Source organism: Carassius auratus, chromosome 21 (genome assembly GCF_003368295.1).
Source record: "Carassius auratus strain Wakin chromosome 21, ASM336829v1, whole genome shotgun sequence".
NCBI classification, from domain to species: Eukaryota; Metazoa; Chordata; class Actinopteri; order Cypriniformes; family Cyprinidae; genus Carassius; species Carassius auratus.
The window spans coordinates 4,303,818-4,319,222 of NC_039263.1; the positions used below are offsets into that span (position 1 = coordinate 4,303,818).

At 35.1% G+C, this 15,405-nt stretch overlaps 1 protein-coding gene across 5 annotated transcripts in view; it reads right to left on the reverse strand.

Annotated features, from left to right (window-relative positions):
• LOC113038263 (rap guanine nucleotide exchange factor 6-like) overlaps positions 1-14,181 on the reverse strand; it is a 74,235-nt gene extending 60,054 nt beyond the window's left edge. For 2 of the 5 annotated variants that reach the window (XM_026195552.1, XM_026195554.1), the window contains exons 1-4: positions 13,674-14,179; positions 2,907-2,977; positions 2,496-2,552; positions 246-329 (exon numbers count right to left, since the gene is read on the reverse strand). In XM_026195552.1, coding sequence (XP_026051337.1) covers positions 246-329; positions 2,496-2,552; positions 2,907-2,977; positions 13,674-13,742 — 281 coding nt within the window. In that variant the 5' untranslated portion in view covers positions 13,743-14,179. Of the gene's footprint in view, positions 1-245; positions 330-2,495; positions 2,553-2,906; positions 2,978-13,673 lie in introns of all 5 variants that reach the window. The other 3 variants (XM_026195556.1, XM_026195551.1, XM_026195555.1) reach the window with 3 other exon arrangements.
• Between the last annotated feature and the right edge of the window lie 1,224 nt (positions 14,182-15,405).

Consider the following 15,405-nt stretch of genomic DNA (forward strand, 5'->3'; position numbering starts at 1 on the left):
ACACACACAAAAAAAAATACTCCCAATTTTCTTCAAAATAACACATGAAATAAAAATGGTGTCTGAAATAAAATCTTGTTATTTAGTAGTAAGATGACTTTCTAAACCATCAGGAAGTCTGGTGCTGGATCGAGTAAAGAGGAAGTGAAACTCCTGCTGTTTGAGCCGACACAAATAACACCAATGACATCATGACCTCAGCATGCAGCTCACACACGTGTGGAAGAGTGAGGAGAGGTACATACCAGCACCGCGCCAGATACATGTGCTCCTTGACCAGCACTGAGCCCGAGAGCAGGACGAACCAGCACGAGGAGATGCTGTCAGCACTGGAACACAAACACAGTCACACTTCAGCTGTATCTTACTGCCACAGTCTACCTTTACATGCATACGAATAATGGGAGTATTCTCAATAATCATGACCATAATGATGATGTTTACATGTGAGGATCAAATCTCATGCAATTTCCAATTATTATCCGTTTTTCAAGGATTTCCCCCAATTTCCAAAAAACTTTGTCTCGCTTTTCAATTTTTACAAAACAATAACAATTTAAAAATATTTACATGACACTGAAATTTTTTTTACATTCTAGCAGACATTATACCAACAAATCACAACGTAACTTAAAAATGTATACATTTTTGAAACCCGCTTCTTGAATCAGGCATTTATTTATTTATTTATTTATTTATTTATTTTTACTGTAGAAATAAATGCAGCCTTGCTTCTTTTAAAACATTAGAAAATATCTGTTTGTGAATGTTATAATAAATGTTATAAAATGTGTGTGAATGTTATAATAAATGTATTAACCCTCAAAGACCGATACAGCCGCCCACGGCTAAAAATAACTGGGTTTTTTTATGTTTAATAACTTTTGAACCGCTAATCCAATCTGAATGCTTTAAAAAGTGATGTAAAGCAGATTCTCCATGTTTCTCTCATTTGGATATATTCAGAGGCGCCGTAGTCTACATGATTACATCATCACATTTTGACCACATTGATTCGTCAGAAGAAACCAATGCTTTCGTTCCTCTGAGCCAAACAGAAATGATTGTTGATGCTTAGTCCCACCCCCGAGCCCAGATTGGTTCAAACTCTCCCATATTCAACCAATAAGTTTTCTTTTGAACTACTACTTAACATATTTCTTTGGAAATATGACATACAACAAAGTGAAAGTGCACGAATACAAACACAAAATAACAGATTTGCATGAGAAAACTCTCTGAAAAAGCACAAAAAAAACATGACAGAGAACTTTGACATAAAACAAATCCAAACCAAGGATGAAACAGTGGTACATGTCTGATAAAGCACTGGGATTTATGTCTTGGGTCGCTAGTCAATGTCCCGGTAAAATCGATTCTGACGCAGATTATAGTCAGCGGATTGATCATTTATATTATGTGTAAATAATTATATAAATATATCGTTTCTAAAAGTAGTTTCCACTATTTTTTGTGTTGCACTCTGAATACTTCTCACTCATTTTGTGTGTAGTTTATGAATCATCTGCATTGTTTTTGCACTGTATTGTTGAAGACAATTTGTGCAGATGTTTTTACTATATGCTGCATAATTTGTGTTTATTGTTCATACTCAGATTGAAAATATATTTCTCAGAAGAAGACAAAAACTTGTTTTGTTTGGTTTTGTTATCATACAACACTCTTTCCATTTTCTTTACTCATTAAAATGATTTTTGGACACATCGCTATTGTTAGTTAATGAAATGGTTTTTTTACTTAAAAGCGCATGGTATATTTAAAAAAAAAATTATTTGGTAAAAAAAAAAAAAATGTAAAGTGTAAAACACCCAGAACACTACTTTCTAAAGAAAAATATCCAAACTTTAGGAGTTTCTGTTTGAGTACACAGTAAAAACACCCAACTGTTGCTTGCATTTTTGCATGAGAAAACATTAAGACTCTAAATAAGTTAAACTTAAACTGTTAGTTCTCCTGTTCATAATGATATATGGCATTGGTTCAGACTGCTAGAATAGGTCTGAAAAACAAAGAAAAGTGCAGGTGTGTCAGGCGCCCCACACATGTTCTAGATCTTTAAGGGTTAATGAAGTTGTTGTAAATATTATTATTGTCTCACTTTATTTTATTTTACTGAACAACAGTAAAATTACAATACTAACATTTATGATGCAGCTTTTATTTTGTTGACAAAAGCAGATTAATAAATTATTCTCATTATGAATTTGGGAAGATGTTTGTCACATGCATCACATTGTGACATGCCTTGTAAAAAATGTATTAGTATTAGTACTTAGTAGTGTCTGTATAGTCTATATTCATCTATATTTAAAAGGAGAAACCGAAAAAAGTATATACGTGATATATGTAGATAAACGAAACATAAACAAAGCAATGACAATGGTTTAAATGGTTTCAGTTTTAGGCAAAGGTGATAAACCTGCTCTCTATCAGTATGTGCCAGCAACACTACTAACATGCAGAGGTGTACTTACTAGAAGAGAACATGGTTAGCATCATAGCGCTCGTACCTGGCCGTCATGCACATGGACCTGAAACACAGAGAGAAGCTGTGATGATGATGATGATGATGATGTCTGGTCTTTTGTTAATCAAGGATGCATTCAATTAGTCAAAGATTTCCAATCTTATTCTGCACGATCATATGTTAGAGCTCTTAATCCGACCCTATGCCTAAACTAACAACTAGCTTACTAACTATTAATAAACAGGAAATTAAGAGTTAATTAGTGCAAAATCAATTTGTTAACAGTGGGAATTGGTCTCCAAACTAAAGAAAGCGTGATCACATCGGCCTAATATTCTGATGTCCTAATGTTGACCGATTTCATTTCCTGAGGGCATTATTTGATGCATCTGCTACTGATCTGTTGAGTCGGTCTCACCTGAGCTGATGTTCTCTGAGGTGACACAGCACATCCATGTGGAACAGATGAGTGTAGATGGTGTTCAGGTCCTACACGAGACAAACACACACATTAGTGACACCTGACGCTCTCTCAGCTCAGATCAGCATCAGGACCGTTCGTTCACACTGTGATCGGCTGATCGGATTGACATTATTTGTATCTGTGATGAAGATATGACGGTGTATATATCGGTGTATATAAACAGACAGTGGTGTGCATTAGCTACAGAAACTCATCTTTTCTAAAACATATTCATATTGAAATACAACTAAATAAATCAAGTTTAGTGTTGGGGAAAGTTACTTTTAAAAGTAATGCATTACAATACTGTGTTACTCCCTACTACTTTGTTACTTTTTATGGAAAGAAATGCATAATGTTTTCTCATGTGGGCTGGGGTGGATTGCTTATTTCTAAAATAAAAAAAAATTATATTTTTGGCACATGTAAAAGTCCTTTCGCACCAAAGATTTAACAAAAAGACGCCAGGCTGAAGAGAATGTAAATTCAGGTTTGTACAGTAGAGGGCGCAGCTCAAACAAACCTTTATGAGCTGCCATTATAAAATGCATGATGAAAAGATTTCCTGATTTCTCTCAACACTGGAACAGGAGGGCTGTCAGTCAATTCACGGGAAAAACTAAGTAATTCAGTAACTCAGATATAGTCTTCCATATTAAAAAAAAATACTATGTTACTTTGCTGGTTCCTTGGAAAAGGTAATCTGATTACATCATTTCCACATGGAAATACTGGCAAAGCCCAAATAAACCCGATCAAACAGCACAGACATGAGCAAACAGAGGACGCTTCTTCCAGCACCGTAACACACTTCAGCTCATGACTGGACAGAGCTGCCATTGTGCACTGCACCACAAAACATCCATTCAGAAACACGGACAAGTGAACAAACATCTGAACTGAAAACAACATCTACTCATGACTCTAAATGAAACCAATCCTGGACTCTGCTTGGAGTTTGTTGTGCCACAGGACTGTAGGGATTGATTAAAGTAACCTCATGCATGCACCAGACAAGCAGACTGCTTCCCAGAGAAACGTGTGTTTACGTCTACATACAGTCGTCAGAACATCTTTTCTTTTATTGTATACTGTAGATATTACACTGTTGTGTATATTGAGTATTGGGGTGTAATGGTGCACATGAGTATCACTTTATTTCTCCCCTTCCCTACTTCTTATTTTGCTTTTTTCTATATATATATAACCATTTCTTACTATAAGTAGTTTTTTTTTAGCATGTGTGTTTGTCAGTGTTATTTTTTAGGATTACTGTAAACTACTGTTGTTTCATTCGTATTATTTGTATTTGTTATCTATTTTAATTTCAGTTAAATTATGTCTGAATTAATTATGTCTGTATAGGTTATTTATCATGTTTTAATTTAATTTAATTTGAGTTATTTTAATACTTTAACAAACTAAATGGAAATGACTTAATATATATATATATATATAAATTTGTATATATATGTGTGTGTGTGTGTGTGTGTGTATGTGTACACATATGTAGTAGTTTTTTTGGTGTTTGTCTTAGTGTCTTTATGTTAAAATCATTATTATACTCTTTTACCTTTCGTTCTTTAGTATTTTGAATAGTTTTTTTTTTTTTCATTTAAATGTTAAGGTTTGAAATTTTGTTGTATGCATTTGTCATCTTTACTTAATTTCTTTTTTTTATGTGTATAGGTAGTATTTATGCAGTTTTAGTTTTGGATCTGTTTGTAGTTGTTTTAATACTACATTTGATTGCTTCTGTTGTCCTCATTTGTATGTCGCTTTGGATAAAAGCATCTGATAAATGACTAAATATAATATATTAATAAATTCTGGTATGGGTCTTTCGGTTCGGTACGCATGTGTACCAAACAATCATAATTTATTTTTAAAGGCGCTCTTTGATGTGGCGTGACAGATTGCTCTATAAGAGAAATGAGAAAGCCCTGAAAAGAGCATTTTGAGAAATATTAGACTATATACTTTATTATATTTGACTTTACCTGTTAGACATGTCTAAATTAGTTAAATAAATTAAATGATTACATACACAACAACATATAGAAACATTTAGAAGTTAATTGAAAAAATACATTAAGTGCAATTTACATGTTTGCGTACACGTTTATAATTTGAGTGTTGATTATTAAAGTTGAAAATAAATAGTATTTTAATTTAAGTTTGGGCTAACCTGATGTAAAAGGGCTCCCTATAGTTTAGAGAAGAAGCTGAGGTTGATTTTTATCCCAAAGAAAATTGTAATTGTAGCAATTTGTTCAATAAACCGTTGTTTAATTTAAAAGAAATGTTGTTGTTTTTTTACTCCTGCTGTACCGAAACTGTGATATCAAAACACAGGTACATAATGCAATCAAATCATGTATAGTTTGATCACTAATTTATATGTGTTTTTATATATATCTGTGCGGTGTCTGTGTAATAGCAGAATGATAGTAAAACTCAAGATGCACTTAAAGTTGACAGAAAGAGAGAGAGATTTGTAATTTGTAAATTATATACGAAACATGTAGAAATATTGTTCGCCACTGAATGAACTGATTTATGAATACACTAAATTAAAAGAAGATCATACAGTTGTGTTTCGATGATTAAACCAAATGTTGTTAATAAACCTGTTTTTGTATATAATATATGGCTAGAAAGAAAATATGTGAACTGTAATGAAAGCACAAGACCAGGTTTTAAAAGAAGGACTGGCATTACAAGCGTGATCATTCGGGAGCTTTCCAAACACTATCACTTAACTGTGAAAAGAAAGCCAACACAAATCAAAAAAGCTCCAGTTTTGCCTGCTGGACTATAAAATAGGTCGAAAAACCACATAAGCGCACTGAAAGCAGAAGTTGGACCGGTAAGAAAGCACCCAGAATGCCCTGCGAGCATGAATGTAGCTGGTCATGTATAGTGTTTCCATCAAGACTTCATCTTCTGTTAAACTAAATCACACTCACGGTGAGGAGCGCGAGCACTGATCTTCATCAGAAGAAGAAGAATGAGAGAAATAGGCGAAAAGAAAGTGACGTGTGGCATGGAAAGTCAAGAGGGCACGCTCAACCAAACAGGAAACACAAACCTTCCCGCCTCTATGGAGAAGATGGAAAGTGACGCAATCCCTGCTCATCTGCAGACGTAATGGTGAAACCACATCACGTGACTTTCCCAACTCATCCGTCAGGCAAGCATATCTGTGATTGGTCTCGATCACATGACCAGTGCTGTGACATCCAGCTTGAATTCAGCGAAAGACCCTGCTATACTTAATTCATTTAAATACTCAGACTGTGGCGTGTCAGCTCACTGTCAGAGAGAAGAGAGAGCGGGACAGACCTACATTTCTGACACACTATGAAGCAGATGCTTCAGAGCCGCGGGGCACAAGAACCGCTCAAGTGCGCTGAATGACATGGGAAACAGAAGAAGCATACCACACACTCCTTACATGCTCAGACTCGTCACAGTCTGCTCCCACAATGCACTGCATGATCAGGATCGGGCAGAACAGCTTGACATCAACCATGTCTTGTGTGCAGGCTGCAGTGCTATAGTTTAAGATTAAAGCATTGATCCTGTCTCGATCAGAGAAAGCGTTTGTGGAAAACATCTGCTGTTTAGTGCTGCAACAGGCCTAAATATAATTCATGACACAATATAAAGCAAATTGGCTGTTAAACCCACTGAGCATTATGTTTCATGTGTCACCTGGAGAAAAAAAAAGCCAAATACTAAATGTTATTTTTGTTTGAAAAAAAAAAAACTCCCATAAAAATGCACTGTTGAGAGGAAAAACATATATGTCACAATTGCATTTCGTTCTGAAGTTGTTTTATTACAATGAGTTAAATTAAAACAACACCTTTATAAACCTTCTGAACGTGATAAACATGTATTTTAGTTCCCCTCTGAACTGATATGTTATGTGTGTATATTTCTACGCCGTTTGAAAATATATTTTATTATTTCATATGTCACTGGAATATAAGTCAGAGTGCATTTCAGATGGTAATGAAACTTGATTTTTACTCTGGAAAAAAACTCGAACATATTTTCGAGTTTACGGGATCTTCTAAGCCACCAATACGGAGTCACAAGGTGGTTCATAAAATATGTTTAATGGGACTGAATTTGTATTTAACGTGATTACAATTTAATAAAAACATTAGAAATTGATAATTAGATAATTAGGGTATAACGTTTCCTTTCCACGGTGACATTAGCACTAACTTTGATCTAAAGCGAGTTTAAGCTCTCAAAAAAAAAACTATCTTTATAATCACTGAAGCTGTATTCACTGTGAAATGAATCTCTTACTTAAATTTTATGCGCACCTGCACTTTGTTGTTCATGATGAGAGAATTTGCAGAATTTAGCGTGTGCACTCAAAACTGATGAGTTACAGCGATGACTAATGAAACGTCTCTGATTCGCCATTGCATTCCTAAGCTCAACGGAATTGTACGTGATTGGTTAAAATGCGCGAAACCTTAAAAACGCCTAAAATTAAATATGGTGCAACATGAGCAGATCTTAATTTGATGCCACAATCGACACTGTTCATTTTCACATTGTTGGCAACAGATGTAATAGATTTAATTTGTTTTTTGTAATTAATTTTTGTCCAATTTAGTTGCATTTTTGTCCCAAGTCTCCATTGCCAGCCTTATACACACTCCACCTATGTGTGTGAGCTGTAGATGTAGTGTATGTGTAATTTCTGTAGTTGATTCACTGTTTTGGATCACTTTTGGGCTGGAGAGACTTGGTGTTGTTTCCAAACATCGGTATCGGCATCGGACAAAATGAGTTGAAAAAATATGGGCACATTAGATATCAGCAAAAATCATGCATCACTGTTCTTTCGAAAGGTTTACATGGTATTTTCTTTTCATCTTGCCTCTGAACGATACATATTTTAGTATTGTTCATAATCGCAGTCAATCTATAAGAATAATCAGCCTACACTACCAGTCAAAGGTTAAGTAAGATTTTAATGTTTTTTTGTTTTAAAGAATTATCTTCTGCTCAACAATCCTGCATTTATTTGATTCAAACTACACCAAAAGCTTAAAAAATCTGAAATATTTTTACTATTTAAGCGTTTTTTTAAGTATAGAAATTATTACTTTCAAATGATGATAAAGACATTTAGAATGTTACATAAGATTTTTATTTCAGATAAATGTTTTTCTTCTGAACTTTCTTTACATCAAAGAAACCTGAAAAATTCTACTCAGCCATTTTCAACAATAATAAATGTTTCTTGAGCAGCAAAACATTTCTGAAGGATCGTGTGACTGGAGTAATGACGCTAAAGCTCAGCTTTGAAATCACAGGAATAAATTATATTTTCAAATAGAAAACTGTTATATTAAATAGTAAAAATATTTCAAAGAGTTACTGTTTTTGCTGTATTTTGGATCAAATAAATACAGGCTTGGTGAGCAAAAGACATTTTATGAAAAAACTTTAAAGATTTTACTGTTCAAAAAGCCTATAGTCTGAAGTTAGAGATATTAATATTAATAAGATTAGTCTGAGATGTTTATTTGACAGTGATTTCACATTTCTTGTTTGTATGAAGGCTAAATACAAAGAAAAGGTGAATATTTATTTATTCATTGACCCAATCACCAACTCTCCTTTTTTTCCATAGAGCTATTAAATTCATCTGGTAATAATTTTTTTTCTTTCATATCGCAATGTGATTTTTTCCCAATATCATGCAGCCCTAACAATTACCATCTCATGCTAATCCAGCACTAAAACAGATGCATGTAACGATGCAGTGCTCTGCTCATTATTAACTTCTCTATGAATGATGGTGATATTTCAGTTAAAGCCTAAATGACTCATCTTCATGCTGCCTGATGCATTTACACAAGAGTTACAGGCACAATGAATCAGATTTAGAAACACACGCCAACTGTCAGAAGTGTTTAATGCACCTCTGATTTCATTCACACAGAATCTGCAGCACAACAGTTAGTTCAGTACTGATTCAGTTTTAATCACAGCGCACTGAGAAACGCCATTTCAAAATAAGAGTCTTTGCTTTCAGAGAAGACCTGATGCTTCTTTACTGATCTCAAACGTTTTTGAAAGAAGTCTCTTCTGCTCACTAAGGCTGTATTTATTCATCAAAAAAAATACAGTAATTTTTTAAAATATTGTTAGAATTTAAATATAATTGTTCTGTGTAAATGTATTGTAAAATGTAATTTATTTTTGTGATTTGCAGCTGTATTTTTAGCATCATTCCTCCAGTCTTCAGTGTCACATGATCTTCAGAAATCGTTCTGATATACTGATTTGTTGCTCAAGAAACATTTCTGATTATTATCAAAGCTAAAAAAAACATTTGCCGTTTTAGATTTTTTTGTGGAAAACACAAAATACTTTATTTTTCAGGATTTTTGATGAACAAAAATGTGAAATATAGATCTTTTGTAACATTAGTTTCTAGTTTCTGTGAGGTAGTTAATGGGAAACTGGTTCATAAGAACTCCACGATGAATCAAAAAGTTCTGTAGAAAGAGCCACGCACATTCCCAGCATGCCTCGAGAGCAAAACAACGCAAAACTAACATTTCAGGTTTGACCTCATTCTCTGTCCTCTTCTGTTGGTTTTGTCTTTTATCATGCATGACCTCATGACACTGTGGCTCAACATGGAGTCAGTTTACAGCCTCAGCCTGACGGATGACACAGACTTCGCCATTTCATAATCAGACCAAGCTGTGTCACGATTTGGGTTTTATTTTGATTATTCATCCGGCCCTATTAGACACTCAGTGCTTTTATACACACTGTGTGAACATTCATTTACATCTGCATCCTAACTCAACTGATACTACGGTCAACTTAAGCTGTGCATTTCCAAGAGAACAACGAAAAAATGTAATATGTGACCCTGTATCACAAAACTTAAGTGTCTTAAGTGTTAATTTTTAATAAATCAGCTTTCCATTGATGTGTGGTTTGTTAGGATCGTACAATATTTGTCTGAGATGCAACTATTTGAAAATCTGGAATCTGAGGGAGCAAAAAAACTAAATATTGAGAAAATCATCTTTAAAGTTGTTCAAATGAAGTTCTTAGCAATGTATATTACTAATCAAAAATTAAGTTTTGACATATTTATGGTAGGAAATGTACAAAATATCTTCTTGGAACATGATCTTTACTTAATATCCTAATGATTTTTCATTCAGAACTTTTAATTAGTATATTTTAATCAAACTAAAAGTTTCAGACCATTTTGTTTTTGCTTTAAATGCATTTTGTCCGTTTTGTATTTTAATTATTTATTTATTTGATTTGGGAGGGTTTTAAAATTGTACTGTTTGTATATATATATATATATATATATATATATATATATATATATATATATATATATATATATATATATATATATATATATATAAGGAATTTCAATTCCACAAAGAAATTTGCAGCATTTTGTCTAAAAAATAATGAAAGGTTTTTTAAAACGTTTTCCCTTTATAATTTGTTTTAAATCTCATTTGTTAAAAAAATATACACTTTTTAATAAATTGTACAAGTGTTACGGTTTAAATTAATTTGCATGCTTTAAAGCTAAACTTCAGAACTTCAGTCTCACACGTCAAAAGAAACGAGACAAAAATCATACTGATTTTGTCATACAAAGTTATGAACAATTTTCTGGCAGTTAAAGGTGAACAGGAATTTATTTATTAATTAAAAAACATTTTACACGTGCAAAAGTATTATTGAGAAATACAGTCCGAACACAAGAGCCTGCTAAACTTAAACACAATCTTGCTTTAAACTGAACCATCCACACTAATAACATTAGCACAAATTGAAACGAAACATCTGCAGAAAAACCCTTAAGCTAAGACAGCACTTCTGAGTGCATTATCACTGAGGATTTCCTGTCCATCAAGGGCTTTTGTGCAATAGGCTGCTGGATTCTGATCAGTTTATTTGTGCCACAACGTGCATTTCGAGTCTGCACTGTCTTTAGTAGTTCATTACATCGGAGCGCACCATCAAACTCCCATCAGGCAAAGCAGCCTGAGGGACGAGAGCCGGGCGGCATAATGCTATGGAAATTGAGACAAGGAATATTTGTTTTGCTCTTACGTAATACTCCACACACCCATCTGGACCCATCTGGAAACTTGGTATCAGAGCAACGAGAGCTGGAGCAGTTTGTGTTTGTTATTCTGATCAGCAGCTTTCAATGCACTCAGACCTTCAGAAAGAAAACACACACATCCACAGCGCTGCATGCTACCTGTAAACACACACTCGCTGTTCTGGAGAAAGACATGAGCTTGGCAGAAAGCTGTCGGTGAAGCACACACGACTCACTTCCCAAAAGTGGCTCGGAAGTGACCTGCTTTTTCAAACTCGACAACAAGGCTGGCACAGTTTTGGGCCAGCTGCCCTTTTATTGCCACTAAAAACCTCTTTTAGCACATTGCAAAGGCAATGGTTTTCTGTCGTATTGCAAATCCTGCTGATATGTCACAGAAAGCATGATTTCTAACCGGTTAACACAGATGAGGTTTGGTTAAAATAACAAAAATGGCCTTGAAAACATCAATCCAGTGCATGCACTCATTTTATTAAACTGATGTAGTTGCAATATAGATAATGTCCAGATTTTTGTAAAGCAACAAATTATTTTAAATTACAAAAATGTTGGAAAAAAAAATTTCTAACAAAAATAATAATAATAATAATAATAATTTCCAGCTTTCTGTAATAAAAAACAACTATTTAATCCTACATTTTTTTATGAAGGTATATTTAAAACTTTTTAAGCATCTTTTAAGACCAAGATTTTTAACGAATGAACTGAAGGGAACACGATACGTCAATAGTCTCTAAATGGATATTTCTATAGACCAATTTTAGGGTTTGTAAACATTCAGGATGCGCGCGCATCATGGTTGCAGAAAACCCAGGAGCCAATAGCCTTTACAGATACACGGATACAGTATAAAATTGTTATGTTTAGAAAGATTGCAGATTACATTGATTAGATGTGCTTTTGAGAATGTTTTCTGCATATTACAAGAGCTTGTCACTCAGCGATAAGGACTGTTCTTCAGTGAACTTGATGTTAGATAGTGGGATAGTCTTACAGATCCCAAACAGGGATGACGTTTCTTGTGTGCGGAGACTATCTAGCCCCAGAAAATGATGGTTTTCAACTGGAATAAAAGATTAATAATAATAAAAAATTCTGATACTTCAAGATTCTAAATAAATATAATGTAAAAATGTTAATAGTAAGGTTTGTAGGGCTAATACAATACATCATTGAACAGGAAATGTGAATATTATGTAGACCTATTGTTTAAATCAAATGTATGCTTAAAAAGTAGAGTAATCATAGCAGTTTTCATCCAAAATATGTCCATTTAAACATCAGCGTTTAGCTTCAAATGGCGTCTTTCACTACAGTATTCTATAAAAATTATTTGCATTCTGATCTTGACATCAAAATGCACAAATATATATATATTTCTCTTATTCCATGGATTTTACCCATTTATCTCCACTTGTTCCCAGTGTTTTTCTGAAACCAATATGCGCGCAGCTGCAAGTGACTTAACTGTGACGTCTACTCTGAATTGGTCTATAGAGTACACACTGAGTTGTATTAGCAACACTTCAAAGACTGAAAACACAACTTTCAAGACATCTTACTAAAAGAAATAGCTTTAGGATTGAATAGCTCTGATCCCAACAACTATAAAATGGAAATAACTTTTACTCTACCTTCTGATTGCACTGCAAAAATTTGCTGTTTTTTTATCAGTAAAGATTCTTCAATCAAGATATATTTACTTGGATGATATTCGTTTATTGCAGTGCATGCATTATTTAATTCCATGATGACTTGGTGAATTTAAGAATTTCTGCTCTAACTGAAGAACTTGTGGGAGGGCAAATTAAGAGGTTTTTTTTAGGACGCACAGAAACCCTGTCATCATTTTGGCAGGGCAAGTGAACATCTCAATTATTGGCTGCTTGAAAATAAATCTTATTGTTGAGCTCTGTAATAAAACAAACCTTTGCACTTTGAACTGATATTTGAGATAACTCAAGCCAAACGTACAACATGCTTTTAACACCGTGAGCCAGACTTAGTCTGTAAAAAAGGTTTGTTTAGACCCTGAAATGCTAGTCGATGTCTAGTTAGTCAGCTCACTAGGTTTTAAGACACATCCCGTGACTGCACAGCTGTAATACAGTAAAGTTTCATTGACTTATGTCATTTATAAATGATTTAAGACATTTGAGACACTTAGAGACATATGAAAAACGTAACTTCTTTCAAAAGTTCAAACTTTGAGCTAATGTTTACTGATCAAAAACAGCAATGAAGCACTACACTGAGAATCAGTCTGTGGAGCAGAACATCTGTCATTGTACTACATTTATAACCTCATAAAAAACATCACTTAGAAACCCCAAACAAATCAACAGAACGGCTACAGTCAAAAATATAAGGTCAAACATCGAGCACGAGTCACTTAACGTAGTTTATGAATCTTGAACCACTGATCTACTTATTGAGTCATGAATCGAAACTAATAAGCCTCATTGTGCTTATATTTCACAATTTAGCGCCAGTTATAGACAATCTAAAGTGGTTTTTAGTCATATCTGTAGTGAAAAAAAAGTATTTCTGTGTGTTTTTACCTCAGCCGTTCGTCGTGTCGGAGGAGTTTTCAGCGCTTTCTTCAGCGATATATCCACTGAGGAATTCATAATTAACTATCTGATTTCCGGATATAAAAACTTCACATATTCACGTGTGTCGATAAAATAAAGTAAATATAAAAAGTGAAATTAAATAAAATAAAAGATGACATCATGAATCCCTTGGAGAGTCCGGGAAATCTGGCACTGGTTTGAGTTAGCTTCGGTTAGCATGCGAAGTGAAGTGAAGTGAAATCGCTGATGAACGTGCTGTTGAAGGGAAGCGCGAATCAGAAACAGCCAAAGTTGACAAAAAACAATCCTTCATTCCTGGCGAATTTCTCCATTCGTGACGGTAAAACATCATAAATAATCGGAGGTTCATAAGATCCTCCGAACTGAAGCGTCCAGCGACAGCCCATGACTTCAGTTTAGCCTCGAGCTGCCTCAACAACATTCACATGACGAGCTGCTGCTGGAGACTAGTGCGTACTTAACTACACTGATCAATGAGAGACGCGACACCAGTGCGTACTAAACTACACTGATCGGACAGATGTGAGACCAGTGCGTACTAAACTACACTGATCGGACAGATGTGAAACCAGTGCGTACTAAACTACACTGATCGGACAGATGTGAGACCAGTGCATACTAAACTACACTGATCGGACAGATGTGAGACCAGTGTGTACTAAACTACCCTGATCAGACAGATGTAAGACCAGTGCGTACTAAACTACACTGATCGGACAGATGTGAGACCAGTGTGTACTAAACTACACTGATCGGACAGATGTGAGACCAGTGTGTACTAAACTACACTGATCGAGGAGAGACGCGACACCAGCGCGTACTAAACTACACTGATCGGACAGATGTGAGACCAGTGCGTACTAAACTACACTGATCGGACAGATGTGAAACCAGTGCGTACTAAACTACACTGATCGGACAGATGTGAGACCAGTGCATACTAAACTACACTGATCGGACAGATGTGAGACCAGTGTGTACTAAACTACCCTGATCAGACAGATGTAAGACCAGTGCGTACTAAACTACACTGATCGGACAGATGTGAGACCAGTGTGTACTAAACTACACTGATCGGACAGATGTGAGACCAGTGTGTACTAAACTACACTGATCGAGGAGAGACGCGACACCAGCGCGTACTAAACTACACTGATCGGACAGATGTGAGACCAGTGCGTACTAAACTACACTGATCGGACAGATGTGAGACCAGTGCGTACTAAACTACACCGATCGGACAGATGTGAGACCAGTGCGTACTAAACTACACTGATCGGACAGATGTGAGACCAGTGCATACTAAACTACCCTGATCGATGAGAGACGCGACACCAGTGCAATCAAAATACCCTGATCAGACAGATGTGAAACCAGTGTGTACTAAACTACCCTGATCGATGAGAGACGCGACACCAGTTCAATTAAAATACCCTGATCAGACAGATGTGAGACCAGTGCGTACTAAACTACACTGATCGGACAGATGTGAGACCAGTGCGTACTAAACTACACTGATCGGACAGATGTTATACCAGTGTGTACTAAACTACACTGATCGGACAGATGTGAGACCAGTGCGTACTAAACTACACTGATCGGACAGATGTGAGACCAGTGCGTACTAAACTACACAGATCGGACAGATGTGAGACCAGTGCGTACTAAACTACACCGATCAGACAGATGTGAGACC